Raw genomic sequence first — 23,540 nt, 5'->3', positions numbered from 1 at the left:
TCTTATTGTTGGTCATGCCTTCTCCATGTGAGCCATCCTTTTGATACAGAGCGTGAGCGTGGTATGTAAGCTTTTCAATCAAGCTATATCACGTAATGCTAGGTTAATTCACAGCAATAATTTACAGTAAACGACTGCTGTTAATAAACCTAACATTACGCGATGGCAGTATTTTCGGTCACTTTAAAAAAAACTATTTTAAACCTTCTTCTATTACATGTTGACAAAATGTGAAATTGGGTAACAAAAATAAAAGCCGGAGGGAATATATTCGCATCATCAATGCAAAAAGCGATCCTCCTGAATTTACTGTTAAATGTTGCCGACCTACTGAATTTAATGTTAAGCGTTGCCAGAAACCTCCATACAGACCCTCTTTTCAGACTGGACAGGTTTGTTCCGCCAGCCGGGGCTGGACGAGTTTTTCCGCCGATCCGAAAAATGCATTTTACGTGTATTTTTCTCTCATTTGGAACCATCTGGGCGTCAGCATGACATAAGTTGCAAACTGTGGAAAATCTCAGAACTATGACGGACTTATGTGAAACAACTTGAAGTAAGAATTTGACTTTGGAATATATTAAGCATAGCATAGAAGGATTTTCAATTTTTGTGTAGCTTTCCTTTAAATCACGGAGTTATAAACTTTTTACCTCTACTTAACTACTTGCTTCCTTGCTTGTTTTCTTGTTTGTTTGTTTGTTTGTATGTTATTATCTTCGCCGAGAAGATTATGTTTTTGGTTACGCCAGCTGTTGGGTGGGTCTGTATGTATGACAAGAGCATAACTCGAGAAACCTTTGATGGATCTTCCTTGTTTTTTGTAAGTGTATAGTGGTTGTGCAAAGGAAGGTCAAGTTCGAAAACCGTTCACCTGGCGTTTTCCAACAGTACTGCAGCGGACTTAGCATGTTTGTGTGTTTGTATGTAGGCAAAAAAAGTGACGGAAACGTTGATGGATCTTCATAATTTTTGGTAGGTAAGAATCGGTTGCGGGAGCCAAGGTCAAGGTCGAAAATAATTTATCTGGTGCTTTCCTACAGTACTGCAGCGGGCTTTGTATGTGTTTGAGTTTCTATGTCACCAGCATAACTCGAGGTGCTGTTGACGCCAGTGCATGATATTTGGTGGGAAGGTAGGAGTGTCAAAAAGAAAGGTCAAGTTCGATAATGGGCCTCCTAGCGGAAATTTGAGGTACTGCAGCGGAGTTTCAAAGTTTAAGTTTAATTATTGCTTATGGGACAGGAAGTAAGTGGTGTAAATTAAGGCTCTCTATCTGCTTATTTGGAACTTCAGTTGGCGTTGTTGCTGTTACCTTTGGAGACAAATAACTCAAGCAGGGATTGACGGATCGTCATAAGTTTTGGCATGTAGATAGCTTGGGTGAGTCTCCACATAATTGAATACTTATTATGCAAATAAGGAGTTAATTTGCATTATAAATGAGGAAATTTTATTAATTCGCTGAAAGCTTGTAGTTAAAAATTCCATGTAAGAGCTATGGTCATGATTTTTAAGTGGTGTATAGCTCTTGGGGCAGGAAGTAAGTGATGTTAGTTTAGACTACCTAGTGGCTTGCTTAGAACTGCAGTGGGCCTTTTTGTTTGTAACTTTTGAGGAAGATAACTCAAGCAGGGTTTGGTGGATTTTCACTGTTTTTAGTATATAGGCACCATAGGTGATGATCAACATAATACGATGCACATCATACAAATAACTTTATGTAATCATTGAGGAAACCTTCTGGCACTGCTCCATCATATGCGTATGCATGGTTCGAACTCACAGATGGTGTCCCGGGATCTAGGTCAAAAGGTCAACGCTGACATGACTAGTAAGGCGATAGAACAACAGTACTCTGGTTCTATCTGTTATGATTGGTATGAAGATTCTAAAAGGGAATCTAATGATTGACATAGTAAGATGCTAACTATGCCAAACAGGAGCTTATGTGCATAATTGATGAAATTTGTAAAATCCATTGTGTTGCTTGAATGTACTTGGCAACATGTGGCATCTATCACTGAGAAAAAGAGGAATATTGATAACGATCAATTATGCAAATGACTTCATTTGAATGATTGATGAGGCATTATGTACTATGATAAGGCCATGTTGATTTGGTTAAGAGGACGACATCCTGTGAGAACCTCAATGATATTATTAATTCCTTGACTGTGGAAAAAAATTGTTCTTTGCCTCGTAATAAGCTAGTTCACTATTGGAAGTGCACATGTGCAGTGTAATGCATTGTGGTTGATAAGCTAGAGGCCCCTGGGAATACAAAAAGAATGGCAGGGGTCTTCAACTTTGACCTATTACCCACAATGCCGTGAACTAGCTTCATTATAGCTACATGTAGTTTCGTCATACACTATGGATTTCTGGATAGTGTTAAGGTATCTGTATCTGTCTGTATCTATATAGCCGGTATAACCGCCATCAGGCGTAACACACCAGCTTCGCAGGCACGCGGCGCGGTAGCAGCTGGTCATATTACACCGAACGGTCTGTTACACCTAGTCTTTGCATATCTGACTGCAACCGTTCTTTAAAGCTACTTAGTGATGAAGCTCCTACAGTACTTGATGACAACGAGTTCCATTCTACTATGGTTCTCGGGAAATACGAATTTTTGAACACGTCAATCCTTGGCTGATAACTCTGGTACTTAAAAGCATGACTATTTCTGGTCCTCTTCTGAGCTGGCATTAGATACTTATCAGTCGGTACGTCCACAAGTTTATTAGTCATCTTGTACATCATGCAAAGTCTGGACATTGTTCTCCTGTCCTCAAGTGACATCCATTGCAGGTCTGCTTTCATTTTTGTTACACTGGCGCCCCTTTCATAGTTGTTCGTGCAGAATCTGGCAGCTTGGTTCTGCACCATCTCGAGTTTATCTATATCCTTCTTTGTGTATGGATCCCAAACTGTTGCAGCATATTCAAGGTTTGGTCTTACTAGAGACGTGTATGCAAGTGATTTTACCTTTGCTGGGCATGCCCACAAATTACGTTTGATCACTCCCAATGTCTGTTTAGCCTTAGTTGTTACTTTGTTGATATGGGTGTTCCACTTTAGCCCCGTTGTTAATGTAACGCCTAGGTACGGGTGGCTCTTTGCTGTTGCTAGAGCCTGTCCACAGAACTGGTAGGTGGTTACAATTGGGTTTCGTTTGTTTGTTATATGCATGATGTAACATTTTTCCGGATTAATCTGCATTAGCCATCTGCTTTGCCATTCTTCGAGTGTGTTCAAATCTTCTTGCAAAAGCTGTGAATCACTCTGTGTGGACAACTCTATATATAACAGGCAGTCATCGGCAAATAACCTAACATTTGAATCAAGCTGGTCTGGTAAGTCATTTATGTACAGGAGGAAGAGTAACGGTCCCAGAACAGTTCCCTGTGGTACGCCTGACGCAACTCTAACTGGAGCTGAGGCCTTGCCTTCTACCACTACCGTCTGTTCCCTATTGGTCAAGAAAGCCTTCAACCAATTTAGTGTGGTGCCTTGAATTCCGTAGTGCTCTAGTTTAGTGATGAGTCTGCTATGTGGGACTTTATCGAAAGCTTTAGTAAAATCAAGAATTGCTAGATCTACCTGTTTTTTACTGTTCAGTGCGCCAGCTATGTCATGAGCTGTCAATATAAGCTGTGTTTCTGTGGATCGCTTTGCTCTGAATCCATGTTGGTAGTCAGTCAATATGTTGAAACTTTCTAAGTGTTTCATGACATGACTATGGATAATGTGTTCAAGTAGTTTGCAGGATATACAGGTCAGTGATACAGGTCGGTAGTTGCCGGGGACAGCTCTATCTCCCTTTTTAAAAATGGCACATATATTTGCATCCCTCCAGTCTTTGGGAATTTCTCCTGTGTCTAACGAGTGTTGGAAAATATTGGTTAACACAGGTGCTATTTCGGTGGCTGTCATTTTGAGGAACCAAGGAGGTATTTGGTCTGGACCAGATGCTTTAGATGGATTGAGACCTTGGAGCATTTTTTCGACACCATTAGGGGAAATCACTATGTGTTCCATGGGAGGGGTACAGGGCTGTCCGAGAGTTGGCATGTTTGTTGTGTCTTCCTCTGTGAACACACTTTTAAACTGTGAACTGAGTGCCTCTGCTTTTTTCTCGCTATCACTGACAATGGAATTACCAATTTTTAGAGGGGCTACGCCGACAAGGTCTCTTCTTAGGCCTTTTATGTATGACCAGAATGTTTTGGGTTTGTCAATTATGGCTTCCCCCAGTATGTCTGCCACATATTTTGAATGTGCTGCTCTTATGCTTTTCTGTACGCCCTTCTTAACTCTCTTGTATTTGTTCATGTCTTCCTCTCGCCCTGTTCTCTTAGCTTTGTTGTAAAGACGTTGTTTCTTACGACAATGCCTTCTTAGGTTTCTGTTGAACCAAGGCAGGTTGTATCTGCTTGATGTTGTTTTACTAGGGATGTGCAAGTTCATCGTGTGCTTTATTTTGTCTTTAAAATCATCCCACTTCTGTGTCACGGACATATCCTCGGTTCGTTTGTTAAAGTTCGTTGCATAATCACTTAGGTCACTCTTGATGGCCGGTTCATCAGCTTTAGTTCGAATGTACACTTTTCTCTTGGGTTTCCTGTTTTGTTTGGGTGCAAGGTTGACATCCACCAATACCATGTCGTGGTCACTTATTCCAGGAACAACTGTGGTCTTTTCGATTATGTTTGGGTTATTAACTAAGACCAGGTCCAAAAGATTACCATTCCTAGTGGGCTCTTGAACTGTTTGGAATAACCCATGGTTATCCACTAAGTGCAGTAGCTTCTGTGCCTGTCCTGAATTGCTCTGAGTGTTATCTGTAGTGCTAGCATCCCAATTTATACCAGGTGTGTTAAAGTCTCCAAGGATGATCACGTTGTCAGAGTTAATTTTAGGTCCCATCTTACTTATGGACTTGTCCAGTTCATCCAGGCTATTGCCCTGGTCCGATGGAGGTCTATAGTATGTACCAATCATTAGTGGTTTCTTTCCTGCTAGTTGAGTCTGTGTCCAAATGATCTCACAGTCTGTGTCTAGATCTGGCCTGTGTGTGACAATCAAATCATCCCTGTTAACCTGGAATACACCACCTCCAGGGCCAGTCTGTCTATCTTTACGGTGAGCTATGTAGTTGTCAGGGAATATCTCACTGCTTGCTATGTCTTGATTGAGCCATGACTCTGTGCCTGCTATTATATCTGGTTTGTACGTGTCAATTACAGTCGCCAGTTCGGCTTTTTTGTTTCGAATACTCTGGCAGTTTACCAGTAAGAGTTTACCATTGGTCTTTTTGAAACCACGACCCCTCATATTGGGGTTACCCTGCTTAGATCTAAGTGGAGTGGATGTAGCAACCGGGGAGTCATCTGTCAAGCTTGCACTAGAGCTCAGTGTATCAAATGAGTTTACTGAATGAAAAGTATCATCAGTTATGTCAAACATAGCTGATGCAAAGTTTGGTATGCCACAGTCACAGCAAATCCACGAGTATGATTGGTGTGTTTCTAATGCAGTATACACCTGAGAACATAGCTCAATGCAGTCTTTATGATACCATTTATCGCAGCCGTCACAACAAATTGCAGTATGGGTATGTTGTACAGCTTTGTTACAGCTCCCGCAGGGAAACTTTGGCGGTCTAGGCCCAGGATTTATCTCGACATCTCCACTTAGAAGCAAAATCATAATCAATGATAACTTTGTACTATCATTGTGCATCATTATTTTCTTGTGACCGAAATGAGTCCCATTCACCCCACTGTGCTTAATCATAAAGGCAAACGTAGCCCAGTCAGAGGTGCAGTCAGTTCTGAAGTCGCATGTGACATGTACGTCCTTTATCTCGTGTTTGTCTATTGGCTGTGCTCCTGGCTGAGCCTTGCCAAGCATCAGACAAAGGGCCAGGAAAATGCAAGTGTAATGGAGTTCCATTTTGTTATTGAAAAATTATCACCCACACAGACGTATGCCACACAGGTTTCTACCACACTAGCTGTACCAACACAACAGGTTTACACCACACAGGTTGTACCAACACAACAGGTTTACACCACACTGATTTCCGCCACACTGGCTGTACCAACACAACAGGTTTACACTACACAGGTTCCCGCCACACTGGCTGTACCACCACCTGTTTACTTTACACAGGTATCCGCCACACTGGCTGTACCACCACCTGTTTACTTTACACAGGTTACCGCCTCACTGGCTGTACCACCACCTGTTTACTTTACACAGGTATCCGCCATACTGGCTGTACCACCACCTGTTTACTTTACACAGGTCTCCGCCTCACTGGCTGTATCACCACCTGTTTACTTTACACAGGTCTCGGCCTCACTGGCTGTATCACCACCTGTTTACTTTACACAGGTATCCGCCTCACTGGCTGTATCACCACCTGTTTACTTTACACAGGTCTCCGCCTCACTGGCTGTACCACCACCGGTTTACAATACACAGATTTCCACCACGCAGGTTTCCGCCACACAGGCTACACCACACAGGTATCCGCCACACTGGCTATACCACCACACAGGTTTACAGTACACAGATTTACACCACACAGGTTTACACCACACCGGGTTACACTACACAGAATCTACCGTATACCGCGGCCGCTGGCACGCAGTTTCCACCAAGCAGTTTTCTACCACACAAGTTTACACCACAAAATCAGAACAAACAACGTATGAAATCCAATTAAGTAGGTAAGCTATCAGAGTAGATGTAATTCGGTACAAATATCGTCCTACAAAACATGTAATCACTCACTCGCCCTCCCCACTCTGCATCAGATTCATATGCAAATGACTACAGTTGGCCGGGACGCGCCGCCGACATGTTTGAATTCATTCAGAATCCACAAATATAGGTGCAAAAAATTGATAACAACTATCTGTACGTGATATATAAGTTGTCCAAGTTCCCTGGCAGACCATATAATAATGATACGTCTTCAAATGGAATTCGTACCTAAAGTTGCCCTCCCTACTTTAGAGTCGTCGCCCTCCCCACATTTACGTGTCGGTTACAAAACAGTCAGGAAATTGGTTCAAAATGTAAATAAGCCAGCATTTACCAATATCACAGCTTCACAATACGTTTACGTATGACTTATGCCCTAAGTCAAAATGAAAAAGTCAAGGAAATTGGTACTTAGATACGTGAAAAAGAGAAATTTCTCGGGAGCTCTCGTGTTTGCTGCCGCTTACCTCCGCGCCTGCGCACACCAACGGTATGACTTGCTATAACGTTACAATAGATTGAATTATCACACATACAGTTTGTTTCTCTAACAATATAATAAGTGATGTTTAACTTAAAGTTTGTGATTCCCTGGATATGTATCAACCATGTTCCGCTTCAAAAAGTCGCTACATGAACAAACGATGGACGCAGACCAAAGGCAAAGTTAGCAAGACTAGACTTCAGGCTCATCAGTTTTGTTTTCTTAGAAATGGGGTAACAAGACAATAAAAAGGTATTCCCTTTCCTGTTTCATTTTTTAAAACATCTGCTCTTGCCCTGATATTCACATCCAGTGCCCGACATGTTCGTTCCCCACCTTACAACCACCTTATACCTGTGTAATAATGATCATGGTTTATTGGTCAGAAATTACCCGTGCAATTGCAGCCAGTGCTGAATTGCTGCAGGGTTTATAATCACATAATCACATAATACATAATAACAGAACAGATACATATCTACTCCACACTCGCACTTTGTGGAACTGTCGCAAGGGTCAGGGAGACTGCCGTTCGGCGCCAGCAGGTGACCTCAATACAACCTTCCCCAACCAAAGTCAGGTACCCATTCACACCTGGGTGTAGTGAGGAAAGCCATGTCAAGTGTCTTTCCAAAGGGCACATCATCGGGGCATAGCAGTGGTTTCGAACCCGGGACCTCTTGGTTCTGGGCGCCCGGGCGAAACACCCCACGATGCGACCATACTGTGTGCTTACAAATACTGCTATCTGCAGTCAAATAGCGCACTGTGTAAGTTGTTATCTTAGACTAGTCCACTACTATCAGTAGGGGTGGAACGACTTCTTCAAGTCTGAAATGTATCCATAATTGATAAACTAAATAAATGGTGGTAAATTCCAGTGTGGAAGGGAGGTGTTTAATAACACTAGCATGATCTAATATAACAGCAACGAGCTACGAAGTTGGCTGAATAAAAACGGGTCAGTCCATGTGTTTTTGTACGGCATGTCCCCCTTGTCAGGACCTGTACTTTGTCCCGTCCCGTCCAGCTTTTACAGTGCTCTCCACGCCTCGGTAAGTGCAGGTATCAATAATTCTAACGTGTTTTTTTCGGCACTAGATGTAACTTGTAATGCATGTACATTGACAGAGGAAAGGTGTGTCATGCTAGGGTGGGATGTTTATGTAGCATCGTGTGGCATCGTGTGGCGCAATCGGTAGGGTGTTGCGCAGACTTTCCTCACTCCACCCAGGTGTGAATGAATACCTGACATCGGTTGGGGAAGGTCGTATTGAGGTCACTTGCTGGCGCCGAATGGCAGCCTCCCAGAAATGCAATTTTAAGCTAAACCCAAGGTTTCTTAAGAGCGGCCAAGTTGAAGTTTATCTAATGGTTGTTCATGATATAACATGTTACACCTGGTTGTAATTGATCTGAAGGGTCAAGGGTCAACGCAATTACGTTCTTGGATTCAGAAAAATATTATCAGCCGAACCAGGACACTCTTCTCTGGTCTTGTCTATGACTTTAAGGTCTACATTAATGTACAATATTCACTAGCAAGAACCTTTGTCATGGGTGTAACTATATGCTGTATCTGAACACTTTTTTCCTTAATATGTCGAAGTGAAGTGAAGTGACTGAAACCCGGATATACCTGGACACAGCCTGCGTACCTGTAACAACATGCCGGCCGAACTGCGCGTTCTAACTCTCAATTGTTGGTAAGTACATTGCACGACCAGGCCTCAGGTGGGTAACAATCTACTTGGCGAATGTTAATTGAGATAAATATCCACAACTCAAGAGCAAGAGGTAGATAAATATTCAATCTTTAGTTTCACTCACAATGTACTACACGTTTTCGATGGATTCGGTTGTTTGATTATATCTGGAAAGATCAACATTGGCATTGAATGATACCTAAAAGTGTATTTGTTCTACAGTTATTTACACTCAAACCCTTGAATGCCTCTTTCATTGGGTTACATCCGCATTTTGCACAGAGAATAGACACCGTACGTTAAACACTTACAGTACAATGTACATTGTTTTTATAGCCACTGTGGTGTCTGTTTAAAGTACTTTAAATCTTGAAATATATAGATATGTATTAATTATACATGTACATGTTATGGGCGTGGCGGCCTGGCCTGTGATCTGTCCTTCTCACTGCGTTAGCGCTGACCCGGTATCAACCAATCATATACTCCCGCTGAAGTTGTTGAAGGGAAGTTAGCAGCCATTCACCTTACCCCATGACGGTAGGCGATGACGTGATTGGTTGATGGCGGCTAGCAAGCGCTAACGCCGGGAGGACAGAACGCAAGCTGGTACGCCAGGGCCATTCATTGACATATACAACTGGCATGAGAGAATCGTATTTATGTGTCTGTCTCTTCGAAGGGGCGTTATGTTCTGTCCAAAGATGTCCGAGCGGTTTCAAGCCATCGGAGAGGAGCTGCGCACCGGGAAGTACGATTTGGTGTCTCTACAAGAGGTGCTTTTTCTTCCGCTTGTTTTCCATTTAAGCTACGGTCCCATTTCCCAAGCGAGGCCCGGCCGGGCAGCCTGCGGGAACGAAAAATATGATATAAATGACAGCAAAAGACACAAAAACGTAGAAAAGTTACTTCGAACAACATATTGTGTATTTTCTTGATATACATCTTTTATCTTTTCATTTTCGCAAACAGGACGGCCAGGCCCCGGATGGGAAATGGGGCCCAAGCATAACTCTGCCTTTACTGTGGTTATCAAAACTTTCGTAATCATTTAGGATGGCTCACTGGACTTAGTCCACTCTTGTTTTTTTCGAAAAGTCCCTGTCTTCTGTGATCTTATCTAAGTCCACGACTTGTGCTCGACATCGCTACCATCTGAAGATGCACGAATACTTGGCAGCTGTGAACCACTGATTAGTCACTGAACTGGCGTCGTGTGGCGTAACGGCTAGAACATTCGTCAAACAAGGGAACCCGAGTTCGATCCCGGCTTGCCCCCGGGCCCCAGACCATGTATGGACATGCGCCCGGGCGTTGTCCACACATATTGTACCCTTAGGAAAGGCACTTAACACAAATTTCCTCACTTCACTCAGGTGTAAATGAGTACCTAGCTTCGGTTATGGACGTCCCTCGGATAGGACATTAAATGGAGTTCCGGTGTTTGGGGTGAGCCACACCCCGCGCACGTTTAAGAACCCACCACATCTTTCGAAAAAGAGTAGGGTAGAGTACTGCTTCTCGCCGCTATAAGTAGCCAAAGTAGGTGGCGATTTTGGGGCTAAGCTTGTACAACCTTTATAGAGTATTTTAGCTATTGTCTCTATTTGTGGCTATTGTTCACACTACAGCATGTTAAAAAAATCTATGATATTATGGTCAATGTAAGTCCGGCGGAGACAGCTGTCTCGAGTATAACCACGTCTTGGCCTCCAATGCAAGCAGCTTTCACCCCAAACCCTTGTTCATGTAGCAGCGCCGTTCTAAGTCAGCTTCTTCTCTCCTTGGTGGTAGTAGCTATAGGGGTCTGTTAAAATGATGTTCCAATGATATGTGTAGAAGAACAAAACTTTAGCTACCTACAGTAATGTAATAATATGGTAGCATTTCAGATCAAGGGTACGTCCTGATGCAATCAGTAAAATGGACATATTCAAGACAAGTTTAAAGAAAATGAATAAAAAGACTATTTTTACACAACCAAGATGATTAATCCACCGACGTTTCGGGGACCATCAGTCACCTTCTTCAAGGCAATTCTCACTGGTTCACATAGTAATGCAGCACAGGTGTCGCTGCTTATACATAATGATGAGATGCATTCCCAAACGCAAAGTATTTACATATGTAATCACAAGGGATGACATCACTATGCAGTCCCAAACGTACAGAAGTGTAACACATACACAACTATCGACCAAAAAACAATGCAATGATTATCATCTATTTCGTTATCAACGATTATCACCTATCAAGTATAAGAAAAGTTACAATATTATATCATTTAGGGCAACCATTTACCTGCCTGTTCAATTCACTACAGGTCTTTACAGATGACATGTACCGAAAGCTGGTTTACCTGGTCAGCAATGTGTTACCGTATCATCACTACTTCTACAGGTATGGGTTGTATAGTTTTGAATGTACAGTGACTTGTTTCCTTTTTTTAAATCTGAGAATTGAGATTTAGCATACATGTTTCTGTGTAATAATGGACATAACAGGAGATTATCACCTTTGCAATGTACTTCCCTTATAATTTTCTCGCCGAGGGTACGTACTCATTTTCACCTGAGTAAAATATTAGAATGAAGTGTTCCCAACAGGGCAAAATAGGGGTCTACTAGTGATAAAAAGACAGAACCAAAAGGCAACCGATGTCACACACACACAAAATGGCTTGAATGTTCATAGACTGTATTTGTCTACGTTGTTCAATCTACTTCTAAAGTGTTCAAATATGTGCTTAATTATATTCTTATGTTTACAATACATAAAACTCAAATTTATGTGTTTTACTTTACCTATGCGGAAACGGAAGTTCTTTCGTTAGTTGGTGATTGTTTGTTTGTTTGTTTGTCTGTTCTTTCAATTGGCATTTGGATGTTAGGTACGTCGGGAACACCAACAGGAAGGTAGGTCAAAGTTGCCAGAAAGGTCCCTGAAAGGTTGCAGGAGTTGGCCCGAGTCCGGAGTTTTTCCCACCAGTACCATTGGCCCGGCCGGGTCCAGGAAATTTTATCCATTCTAGTTTTTTTTTTTTTAATCGTTGTTGGACAAACAAAGACGACGTGGTACTGCACTCAAGTTTTTCATAACTTATATCAACAGTGCCACGTATAGAGAACATCATACACATTTTTACAGCTAGGTGGAGTGAGGAAAGTCGTGTAAAGTGACTTTCCCAAGGGCACAACGTCGGTGGCGTCAGGGAATTCGAACCCGGGACCTGTGGTTCTAGGCCGAACACCCTGCCGTTACGCCACCCGACCTCTAGTTTTGTTTAAATTTTCGTTCTTCTCTGTTTTAGCGGGTGGACTGGAAGTGGTGTCTGTGTATTTTCCAAACATCCCATAGCAGACGTCTGTCAGCACCAGTTCACTCTGAACGGCCAGCCGGACGACATCAGGAAAGTGGAGCTGGACTGGTTTGGCGGGAGTCTGGTCGGGCTCTGCCGTATACAGTACTCTGGGACAGAGATCAACCTCTACGCTGCGCATGTAAGTACCCTGGGATGAGATTGACTTGTCGGTGATCCGACAATGTTGAGACTTTCTTGGGTTGGAACTCAAGCTGCTTTTAACATGCTTTGTGTTTTATTTTGGAGCCAATGTGCACACTATGTTTAAACATTAGACCCAACCACAACTCAACAGGAACTAGAGAAAAGCCGAATTGTCGATTTCATATACGACGTACTTTAATTGTCTAGCTATCTATTGGCCTGTATAAGTCGGGATGCAACAAGAAACCTGTTAAAGATATTTACACTCAAACATTCTCAGCCGAAATCCACAATGATAATAGAGAGAAATCTTATAGCAACAAATTACGAACTTACCGACTGTTTAAGTCCCTATATAAGGAAGGAGAGTATCTATTTATAAGCAACATACAGCATAGAGTAGCTGTCACTAAATTCAGGATTAGTTGTCACAAATTACATATTGAAACAGGAAGGCACAACCGCACGCTTCTAGAACATAGACTTTGCCAATATTGTAAGTTAATGAAATAGAAGATGAGCGGCACTTCATTTTAGATTGTAGACTTTACGATAAAGAAAGAAATGTTCTTTTCAAATGTGTTACTGAAAAGTTCTCATACTTTGAATATCTAAACGCAACGGATAATTTCATATTTTTGTTGCGTCTATACAACCCTTGTATAAAAAACACGATCTGTTCATAATTCTACACTTTTACAAAGCAGCGAGAAGATGTTGACTCTACTGGATTAGCTTAGCTTATCACTTGCGTCTACCATGTATGTTTAAACTATGTACTGTATATATTTTACTGTATTTGTCACTTACATGTTAGTTAGGTTTATGTAAGGCGACCTGTATCTAGCCCCTTGGGGCACGAATGTACAATAAAGGTCTTCATTCATTATAAGGGTGGTGACACCGACAGGTTTTCGGTGGAATCAGTTGTCTAGTCTTTTGACCAATGCACACGCTTTGTTTGAACTTCAGACCCACGCGGCGCACACGGTGACGGCCTCCGACCTGAGCGTGTACGAGGCACACAGGGTGTCCCAGGCGTTCGAAATCAGCCAATTCATTCGGTGCGTAAGCTCCCCCCCTCTCACTGGACCCGCGGCCCGCTGGCAGCGTCGCTGCGTCCGAAACTGGATTTGTGTTACCCTTAATCTTATAATGGAAATATCATCCAAAACGTACAAGTATTACAAAAAAGACAACAAAACACGCAAAGCTTTAGAAGATTCCTTTTTTTGTCGATGAAATTCGTTGAGTGCTTTGTTAATTCTATCGGCCTCAGTGACGCCACCAGCGTGCCACGGATCCAGCGCTTTATGCCCGCTTTTCACAGGATAAGGAAATGGGTCTATATGACCTTTGGCTTTATCATTGAGATGTGATACACGATGGGAAAGCGTCATTTAAAAAAAAAAAACACACACACACACACAGAACATCTTGAGTTTTGGTCGCAACTTGAAGGTACCAAAATAAAATGAAGCTGAACTATTTCTTTACTTACAGCTTCACCGGCAGGTCTGCAGACTTGAGCATCCTCACGGGAGATTTGAACTTCCAACCCTGGGAACTCGGGCTGAAAATCATCCAGTCCGACTCGGGGATGGAGGACGCCTGGCTGACGGCTGAACACAAGGTTCATATACTGGAAGCGACTATTTTTTTTAATATTTAGATACGCAACCAAAGAGTTTATACACAGACGACGTTTTGTTGACCGTCTGTCACCCTTCTCGGGACAATACTATTTATGTATATGTCACAGTAAAGGTGGCGATTCAGGACCATCGGCTACTGTCCTAGAACAGATCGCGATCGGGATCTGTCCTATGACAGACGGCACTATGGAACTATCCATGGACTAAAAGGGAAATTTGATAGTCATATTTCATTTATAAGTTGCTTAACGTTGTTGCCCTCTGTATGTTTAGTCATTACATTTCATTGCATTCTCAATCGACTCTATATTTTTAATCAGATGATGAGTATTTTCAACTGATTTACAACTTAATCATTCGAAGAGAAAAAGACAAATCTTACCTCAAGCGTGGTAAACGTTGTTACAAACGTTTAACCCCACATATAACATATAACCCCACACCAGAAGGCGGATGATTCAGGCGTTACCAGCGGTCATCCTGAAAACAACTTCACGGCTCCTGGAGACCTAGTGGAGAGAATCGACTACATCCTCTATGAGGTGGGTTTGGAGAAGGTTCGCTTTTTTTGCACTCATGAAATATTTGTTTATACCCTGGTCACATTCATTGTGAAATCGTCGTACGATCACAAACTGAGGGCAATTTTGGGTCGTGTGACGTTAGTTCAAAACCGGGATTTTTTTATACAAATTAATTGAAACCAATCTGGCAGAACAATAAACCATCCTTATTTCTGTTATTCTGTCAATATCATGGATTTCCTTTGCACTAATGCTATATAGTTTTTTTGCTCTAGTTGTGCTGATACCATGATATTGTAATTTGAAAACTACCGTCCGCCGTACCCAAAATGACGGCGCTCTCAAACAGGTTTTCGGGAGAGAAGATTCTTCATTAATATCTTGCCCCTAATTAGCTTTTATATAGCAGCTTTTGTTCCCACCTTGGCTGGAAGAGAGTTCTAAGGTTATATGACCGTGTCCAAGCAAAAAACACACGATAAAACGGACCGAGTTTATATTACCCCGCGAGTTTATGTGAACTAACGTTATGTCGTACGAAACTCAGCTGTCTTGGCACCGAAAAGTCTGCCTTGCATTCGTGTTGGTAGTTGATTCTGTCACAGCCTGCGTTAAACTCCTAAGACATCAAAATCGACTAACTACGTCTAATGTGAGTTTGTATCCCCTTCCATCGCGATCCACGAATGGAGCACATTCTACATACAGCCTTCTCAATCCATTGAGTGTATCTGTCACCCTTTCCATCACATTAAGATCTGCCAAGTCTTCTTCTTCAAAGTTGTTTCCTTTGATGCGATCTGTCACTGCTGATTTAGTTGAGTTCTCTTATTTCTCAGCTTCTTTCTTTTGTGCTCTTGTGTACCTATCCCACTTAAAGGAAAGCTACACAAAGAATTGAAAATCCCACTATACTATGCTATACATACCCCAAAGTCAAATTCTAACTTGTTTCACATGAGTCCGTCATAGTTCTGGGACCTTCCACCATTTGTAACCTAAGCCGAGCTGGCGCCTTCTCACCTGATGATTGAATTATCTGTTTTTAAACTGGTTTTCCTGAGGATGGATTTCGAGGAACTTTCAGAATTTAAAGCCCACTAACTCCCTCGAATTCGACGGAAAGTTCCTCGACCTCCATCCTTACGAAAGCCAGGTTAAAACGCACTATTCATTCTGTTTGGGAAATTTAGAACACTGACGTCATATAATTCAATCGTCAGGTTAGAAATTTAGAACACTGACGTCATAAAATCCAATCATTAGGTGAGAAGCCGTCAACACGGTATAAGTTGCAAACGGTGGAAGATCCCCTTATGTGAAACGATTTAAAGTAAGAACATGACTTTGGTATATATGAACCATATCATAGTAGGATTTTCAATTTTTTGTGTAGCTTTCCTTTAAATACGAGGAAGGTGACAGGCGGTCACTGAAACATTGGATAGGTATCAAATCTTGGTTGTTTTTAAACTATCGTTGTTAACCTAGCCTCCGTTGCAGGCACTGAAGCGGCTTTTTGGGGGGCTAAATAATACACTTTCTGCAGCCAGCCCGTAACTATTAGCCCCCTAAAAAGCCGCTTCAGAGCCTGCAACGGAGGCTATTGTTAACCAGTGATTAAAGAAAATGATGAAATTGATCAGGCATAGTAAACTTTCTTTTGGGGCCTTCCAGGGGTCTGCCGGGTACAGGGTGAAGTGTGTCCACTGTAAGACCACCATGCACAAGGTCCCTGGAAAACCCTTCAACTACTCCGACCATGAAGGGGTGCTGGCGCACTTCGAACTGGAGAAGGTCTCAGGACCACGTGATGGTAAGGTGTGAGATTTGCGAAATTAATGCAAACATGAACATAAAATCAAGCCAGGGATGAGCGATTATTTAAGTCTTTTCTATCATCTAAGATGCATTATTATCGAACCCATGACCTGTCGATCTCAAGCTCTCTGGTCTAGCCACTCGGAAATTCGACGCCACAGGAATGTTAATACTAACGTTACATATCAATCATTGTGCGATACATGTGCGCTATGTCCTCAATCTTGAATATACGTGTGGCATCGTGTGGCACAATTGGTAGGGTGTTTCACCCAGAACCGAGAGGTCCCGGGTTCGAAACCCGATAAGCCCCGATGTTGTGCCCTTGGGAAAGGCACTGTACACAATGATAAACGACTTTCCTCACTCCACAGAGGTAAACTAGAGTTCCACGACCTCATACCTTCGCCAAATGATTTTAACCTTTATGACTGACGTATTTTGGAGTGTTTCTCATCAATCATAAATCATACCAGTTGATCGTCTTCAGCCAAATAACAGAAGTTGTCCAAAGTATGAGCTTATCAAAGAAGGATATGCTAAAATTTATCATCAATTATGCAAATGAGGTCCGTATTAGCATAATTTGATTCAACAATGTTCACATTCACATAACTTTCAAATGCCATAAGTATGAAATTGCCATCATTTACAGTATTTAATTATAGTAGTTTCTCATGACTTATGCAAATTACACCTACAATTGCATATTTTCTATCTATTAACATTCTTCTCTTCCTCAGTTACAAATGTCACATATTTGGATAGTCATATCATGGAACACAGCGGGCTTTTGAAATTGTCTCATTAGTTATGCAAATTAGAAAATCTGATTTGCATAATTATATCTTATCATGCAAAGCATCACGTAAGCTATCTACATACCAAAAATCAAGACCATCCATTAAGCCCATCTTGAGTTATAGTATTTTGTCATTAATTATGCAAATGAGGTCTTCATTTGCATAGTTGATATCTATCAATATTTCTCTCCTCCTCAATTACATATGTCACATGTTTGAGAGTCCTATCATGGAGTTTGGCGGGTCTATAAACTTTCCTCATTAATTATGCAAATTACATACTTATTCGCATAATAAGTATCTAATCATATACATCATCACTCAAGCTATCTACTTACCAAAAATTAAAACCATCCATCTAGCCCATCTGGAGTTATAGTATTTTCTCATTTATTATGCAAATGAGGTCATCATTTGCATAGTTGATATCTAATAATATTTCTCTCCTCCTCAGTTACATATGTCACAAGTTTGAGAGTCCAATCATGGAATTTGGCGAATGTACAAACTTTCCTCATTAATTATGCAAATTAGATACTTATTTGCATAATAAGTACCTAATCATGTACATCATCACTCAAGCTATCTACTTACCAAAAATCATGACCATCCATCAGGCCCTTCTTGAGTTATTACTCCGGGAAGGAGGGTTGACCTCCTTCTGGGAGTATTGGAAATGCTTTTGCTTGCGTGTTCGCAGCTATAACTCACGATACCATCGTCGCATCAGTGTGTAACTTGGCATATCGTTTGCCTGGTTGGGCGTGGTGATGCACGATGTCTTTGTTACACCGTAACTACTTTTATCGTCGATGCAATATCGTAATTGCACCCCTACGATTAATGGTAGTGCCACTGCCCTGCCATAGACACCATGCTATAATCCGTTCCGCTTGAGTAGAATACTTCAGGCAGATACGGGGTATATTTCTTTTCTACTTGCTGTGATCGTATAGTCACTGTTACATTACAAAATAGACAACGTGCATCACCACACGCAACCTTGAAAACGATATACCAAGTTACATACCAATGCGGCAACGGGAATTGTGAGTTTTGTCTGCGAACATGTGCAGAGTGACCTCCTGTCTGTGTATTAAGCATGCCGTGTCCACTCGCAGCTCGCAGACTAGTATGTTCGCACACGACGGACGGTGCACTTTTACGCACAGTGTGAAAATGGGAGATCTCTGGACCTTCAAAATTACCACACTTGCAGTTTGTAGTACGGAGGCTGTAACAATGTAAAAGGTTAACGCAGGGGATGAAAGATTGTTGAGATATGTATCTCAGAAAAGTGCGCGCGGGCCGGGGCCAGTGTCACTTCCGGGTGGTTTCACCGATCTCTCAATCCGGTGACCTTTGACCTTCGTGAAATGTTACAATAATGCAAATTAGCCTTTTTTTATTGCAAAGAGGTTGATAGCTATAGATCAGGCATGCCTGCAATGAATTGTGGAAAGAGAATATACTGCATATTTGTGATTTCTGAAACATCTTAGTTGTAAGGCTGAATGGTTCGTTGATAATCTTCAAATGGGGCCATCTAGATCTAAATTTGTGACTTTTCCCGGAATTTCTAGATCCTATAAGGGCCATATCAAAAATGCACTTCTCACACCTAGCTCCACATACAACCCACAATTCCATTGCTAGCTGCATAGGTACTTAAGTGTCACAAGATGATATAGGACTGGCGGTTCTAATCGAGAAACAGTGCTTCATGATAAAAATGACATAAAATGGACCAAACCATTAAAATCTGGGGCCATCGTTAACAATTATCCAGTATAGTGGCCCATCCCTACACAATTAATCGCCAAATACAACAAAATAAACCAGGATAGTAATTGTTTGTGATTTCACACCTTACATCAAGATCCATTTCATGCATCTATCTTACAACTGAGCAGGTCACTTGCAAAGGAAATTAACAAACACCTCACCCACAATGTACACACTATAAATACTTCACGGAGAATTGTGTCCTACGGACTCTTGTTCCATTTCAAAGTCTGAAGCAAAACCTGCTCCTGCAGTTCCAAAAAAGCCGCTAGGGGGGCAAAACCTAGATGACTTACTCGCTGTCCAAAGAGCTATCTACCACTCAAAAATCAGGACCATAGCATGTCCAGAACACGAGATATCCAAACAGGAAGTTCTGCTGCAGTACCATAACAAGCCGCTAGGGGACCCAAAATCTAATCATTTCTAAGTCTCATCAAGACCTACCTACCTACCAAATATCAAGACAATCCATCCAAGCCTTCTCGAGTTATGCTGTGCGTTACAAACAAACACACAGACGCTACCCTCTGCATAACCTTCTCGGCGAAGGTAATTAGCGCAAAGGACGGGAGAAACCGTCGTCGGGAGCATGTGAGCGAAAACATGTACCGCGGCGGGTTCTCAACATAAATACCGTAGCCTATAGCTCGTGATTGCACGGGTAATTACTGACCAATAAACCATATACATTTTTTTCAGCTCAATCCAAGCCTCTCTACCTGTCCGAGCGTGACGCGTCCCTCCGCCAGGCGGTCCAGATTCTGGAGGAGAAGATGGTCTCCGCAGCCTCCAGCCGACTGTTCTACATGGCAGTCCTCCTCCTCTGTCTGCTCCTAATGCTCCCCATCACCCACCTCCCGCTCCATTACATCGTGACGTCACTGATCAACCTGCTGCTGGGGCTTCTTATTGGCTGGAGCTTCTGGATGGGCGTGGTTGTCCTGGAGACGGAGAAGAGGGGTCTCTTAGCAACCAAGGCTGGGATGGAGGCTCTCCTCAAAGCATCAGAGATGAAAAACAAGTGAAGCACTTGACGAGTGATATTCTAACAATAAAGCTTCACAATCAGCAAAGTGTGTTTTTTTACTTTACACTTAGTGGTACATGTCGAAAATTTGGGCAAGTCTAATTATTGTTTTGGAAAGTACAGTTAAAACGTGTTTCAGAATAGTCTTAGACCTGCTTTAAATGCATTTTCAAAAACGCTTTCCGAGTTTTCAGAAACACCTTAATAGAATGCATGTAATGAAGGTAGATTCTAACACTTCACAACGTGTTTCCTACAGTATCTATTCGCGACCACAGGCGTAGAGCCAAATCCTTGAGCTGCCAAATACGTGAGCTACTGGATCTGAGCACGACACATTTGGGAGGATTCCAGTATACGTGAGAGGAGCATCTGTGTGGAGTTAGGATTGGGGTCGATGGGGGCAAAGCAATATTGACAGGTAGGATTAGGGTTAAGATTAGGGCTAGTGTTGGGATTAGGATTAGGGAAGGGGTTTGGGGCTAGAGTTAGGGTTAGGGTTAGAGTTAGACTTATGCTTGAAAATTACCACGTCCCACGAATGTTTTGCACTTGGAGTACTCCTCTCACGTATACTGGAACCCCCCACCCCCAAGTGTCATGCTCCGGTCCAGTTGCTGAACTCTCACGTATTTGGCTTGACACCGGCAGTCTGTATCGACCCCCGTATCGGGTGATTTCAGCTTGAGAAGGGTAAGAGAACTGAGCGAGAACTTAGTTAGTAAGGTCTTTTTGCTTATGTACATTATATAGCGTACATAATCTTGAATAAAGTCAACAAGAGTTCCACAGCCCAATACCTTCGTCAAATGATATCAACTTGTTCAAGTGACACATCATATATGTTTCTCATTGATCAAAGTAAGGTCTTTTGCATAAAAGTTATCAGTTGCACGATTTAAGACTAAATGATATAGTAATGAATGATTCATTTATTCACATAAGTACTGAAGAAGGTGTCTGACAGACACCTAAACGTCAGCAGGTGAGATTACCTGGTTGTGAACAAAGAATCTCCTATATCCTATAATCTATTACTGCATTATTGTTTACTTAGTACATGTATAATGTTTTGATTCTTAGCCGTGACTCCTCTCTCCACCCGACCTTGTTGAAAAGCGGCCATCGACTTGTCAATTATGTAAATCATCAGTTAACATAACAAATATCAGGACGATCCGTTAAGCCCTTTTTCGATGTTTGAAACAAAATCGTCCCTTGTGGTTCCAAAAAAGCCGCCAGGGGGCCCAAACCTGCACGACGAACTCTCCCTACCTACCTACCTACCATTTAAAACAATCATGGTCATATAGCATGTCCAGAGCACGAGATATCCAAACCGAAAGTTCCACAGCAGTACTATAACAAGTCGCTATAATGCTAGGGAGCCCAAAATCTATTTCCGAGGTCTCATCCAGACCTACCCACATACAAAATATAAAGACAATCCACCAATGTCTTCTTGATCTATCGTGTTCACAAAAACATTAAAGACCTTGCCTGGACTATAAAACCACCCAATAAATTCAGCTAACGTAAACTCCCAGACCTCAGTCTGCTTCTGAATGCCGTGGTGTTCACATCGGTGGAGGGCTCGCTGGCTTAGACAATTTACCAAGTATTGAAGTTACTTCAGCACACGTTTGAAATCATATAGTGTTGAAAAGGAATCAAAGTATAGTTGCACATGAACAAGTCAGCTTTGCAGTACCTGAGTAACCAAGATTATGAAGCAATTACAACACTGGCCTGCCATGCTCACTGGTAGAATGTCTCAGACATGATTTGGCTGTCAGTATACAAATTACATGTACAGTTCTACAGAGCCCCAGTCTATGCTGTTTTTTTAGACTACCAAGTAGACACCATAATTGTATAAGTCATATTTCTAGACACACAGCTATCAAAGCTAATACAGATCTGAGGAAAATATAGATACAATTCCAACTTTGAAGGGGTTGCTTTGACAGTTGAAAACACAATGTTATGGTTTTCGGAAAGTTGCCTAGCAAAGTTACGTATTGTATTGATTATGTAGCTTTGTTACACCAACATGTATCTGGGTTATTTTGTTTGTCTGACAATGGTTTCTTCAAAAACCAGTGAGAAAAATACAGGATTTTTTAAACCTTGAGACGTCAGTTAATATGCAAATGATTTCCTGTCGTCTGCTCTGATCCCGTTCTATTGTTCTTTGAGCCAGACGGGTAGAGATCCCCTACAGAGGATTATCCATTTATGATGTTGGGATGAGGGTTGGAGTCAATTTAGCTACTAACTCCCTGACAGAAGATAGTTTTTATAAGAGGAGAACCCTGGGTCCTGCTTTCTTGTCCTTTAAGGTCAAGATTGGTACTACCTTATGATATTCCGATCATTTAATTTGCATAACAATGTACCACTGAAAATGGAATGACGTGATCACTGGCACTTTGACATTTCATTCACGGGGTATCACCTACGGATCGGCAGGTTTGGCTTGACTTTAGGCAGACAAGACTTCGTGTTGCATCAGCGGTCCGTTTAGCCGAGTCTTCGTATTGTATCGGCTCTGTACGGCATTCAAGATAGCCGTCCGTTTTTCTAACAGATAGGACAATGTCATATATTAATCCTAGGTGTCAAAAAAATATTGTGTTCTCACACACTGTAATCGTGGTCGGCCAAGACACTGACGAGATACGGTGTTGCGTGTAGTTTTAATTGTGAAAGCCTTTACTGTCCTATAGGTTACGTCTAGAACAGTTTTTCAAACCAAGTTCCCGACACATCACTGAAAAATTATTTAAATATGTATCCCAAGAAGTAGGTTTGGTGGCAGAAATACATGAATGTGGCAAGTTTATGGGGAAGTAATGAACGTGTGCGCTCCAAGCAGAGGTTGGGGTCTGGCTAGCTTTTGACGTGTTTTGTCGGGCTTTCTATTTTGCCTCGTATTCTTTATGTCGCCAGCCCACTTAAAAATACGGGACAAAATAGAAAGCCCGACAAAAACGCTTAAAGACACGTCAAAAGCCAGCCAGAACCCAACCTCTGCTTGGAGAGTAATGAACGTGATCAGATTGATAATTATAGTCAATGCGGGTTTCAATGTTTACCTCAGGGCATCGATAGAGCCGAAAAACAATGTACAACTTGGTCCAGGTGAGAATGAAGAATGGGCAGACATGCATGAATCTGTGTGTGTGTGTGTGTATCTGTCCGTCTGTGCGTGTGTGCGTGTATGTGACTTCGTGCTCGTGTGTTTTGGTTTGTTCTTGTATGAGTGTCTATGTTTGAGTGCTTTTTTCATCTGCCTCAGATACGTCGCATTTCAGCCAGCCACGACGTATTTCTATCTGGCAGCCAAAATACAACATCCTTAACTAAGACGTAGACGTACTATACTAATTTTTCAGCCAAACTACGATTTTGCCAAAATGAGCATCACTTGCCCTGTGTGGTAAT

General features: G+C 42.0%; 1 protein-coding gene across 2 annotated transcripts; it reads left to right on the top strand.

Moving 5' to 3' along the window:
* The first annotated feature begins 8,741 nt into the window (after window positions 1-8,741).
* LOC136428178 (putative neutral sphingomyelinase) lies at window positions 8,742-20,139 on the top strand. Of its 2 annotated transcripts, none has more exons than XM_066417515.1 (9): window positions 8,742-8,970; window positions 9,653-9,746; window positions 11,294-11,370; window positions 12,281-12,470; window positions 13,448-13,539; window positions 13,979-14,108; window positions 14,577-14,672; window positions 16,332-16,470; window positions 19,766-20,139. In XM_066417515.1, exons 1-9 carry the CDS (start codon window positions 8,933-8,935, stop codon window positions 20,089-20,091), a joined length of 1,182 nt encoding a protein of 393 aa, XP_066273612.1. In that variant the 5' UTR covers window positions 8,742-8,932; the 3' UTR covers window positions 20,092-20,139. The 2 variants fall into 2 exon arrangements, with proteins under 2 accessions (XP_066273612.1, XP_066273619.1); XM_066417522.1 differs by having other exon boundaries at window positions 8,743-8,970; window positions 9,675-9,746.
* The last annotated feature ends 3,401 nt before the right edge of the window (window positions 20,140-23,540 follow it).

Source organism: Branchiostoma lanceolatum, chromosome 1, assembly GCF_035083965.1.
Source record: "Branchiostoma lanceolatum isolate klBraLanc5 chromosome 1, klBraLanc5.hap2, whole genome shotgun sequence".
In the NCBI taxonomy this organism is placed as follows: domain Eukaryota; kingdom Metazoa; phylum Chordata; class Leptocardii; order Amphioxiformes; family Branchiostomatidae; genus Branchiostoma; species Branchiostoma lanceolatum.
The sequence above is the reverse complement of the archived record's forward strand: the minus strand, read 5'-3'. Positions and strand labels throughout refer to the sequence as shown.

What these genes read in the sequence shown, in the direction of transcription:
- LOC136428178 (XM_066417515.1), top strand. Translation starts at nt 8,933, where the DNA reads ATGCCGGCCGAACTGCGCGTTCTAACTCTCAATTGTTG. An exon ending in TATCATCACTACTTCTACAG is followed by an intron (nt 11,371 to 12,280) that starts GTATGGGTTGTA and finishes TCTCTGTTTTAG; the next exon opens with CGGGTGGACTGGAAGTGGTG. An exon ending in GAAATCAGCCAATTCATTCG is followed by an intron (nt 13,540 to 13,978) that starts GTGCGTAAGCTC and finishes CTTTACTTACAG; the next exon opens with CTTCACCGGCAGGTCTGCAG.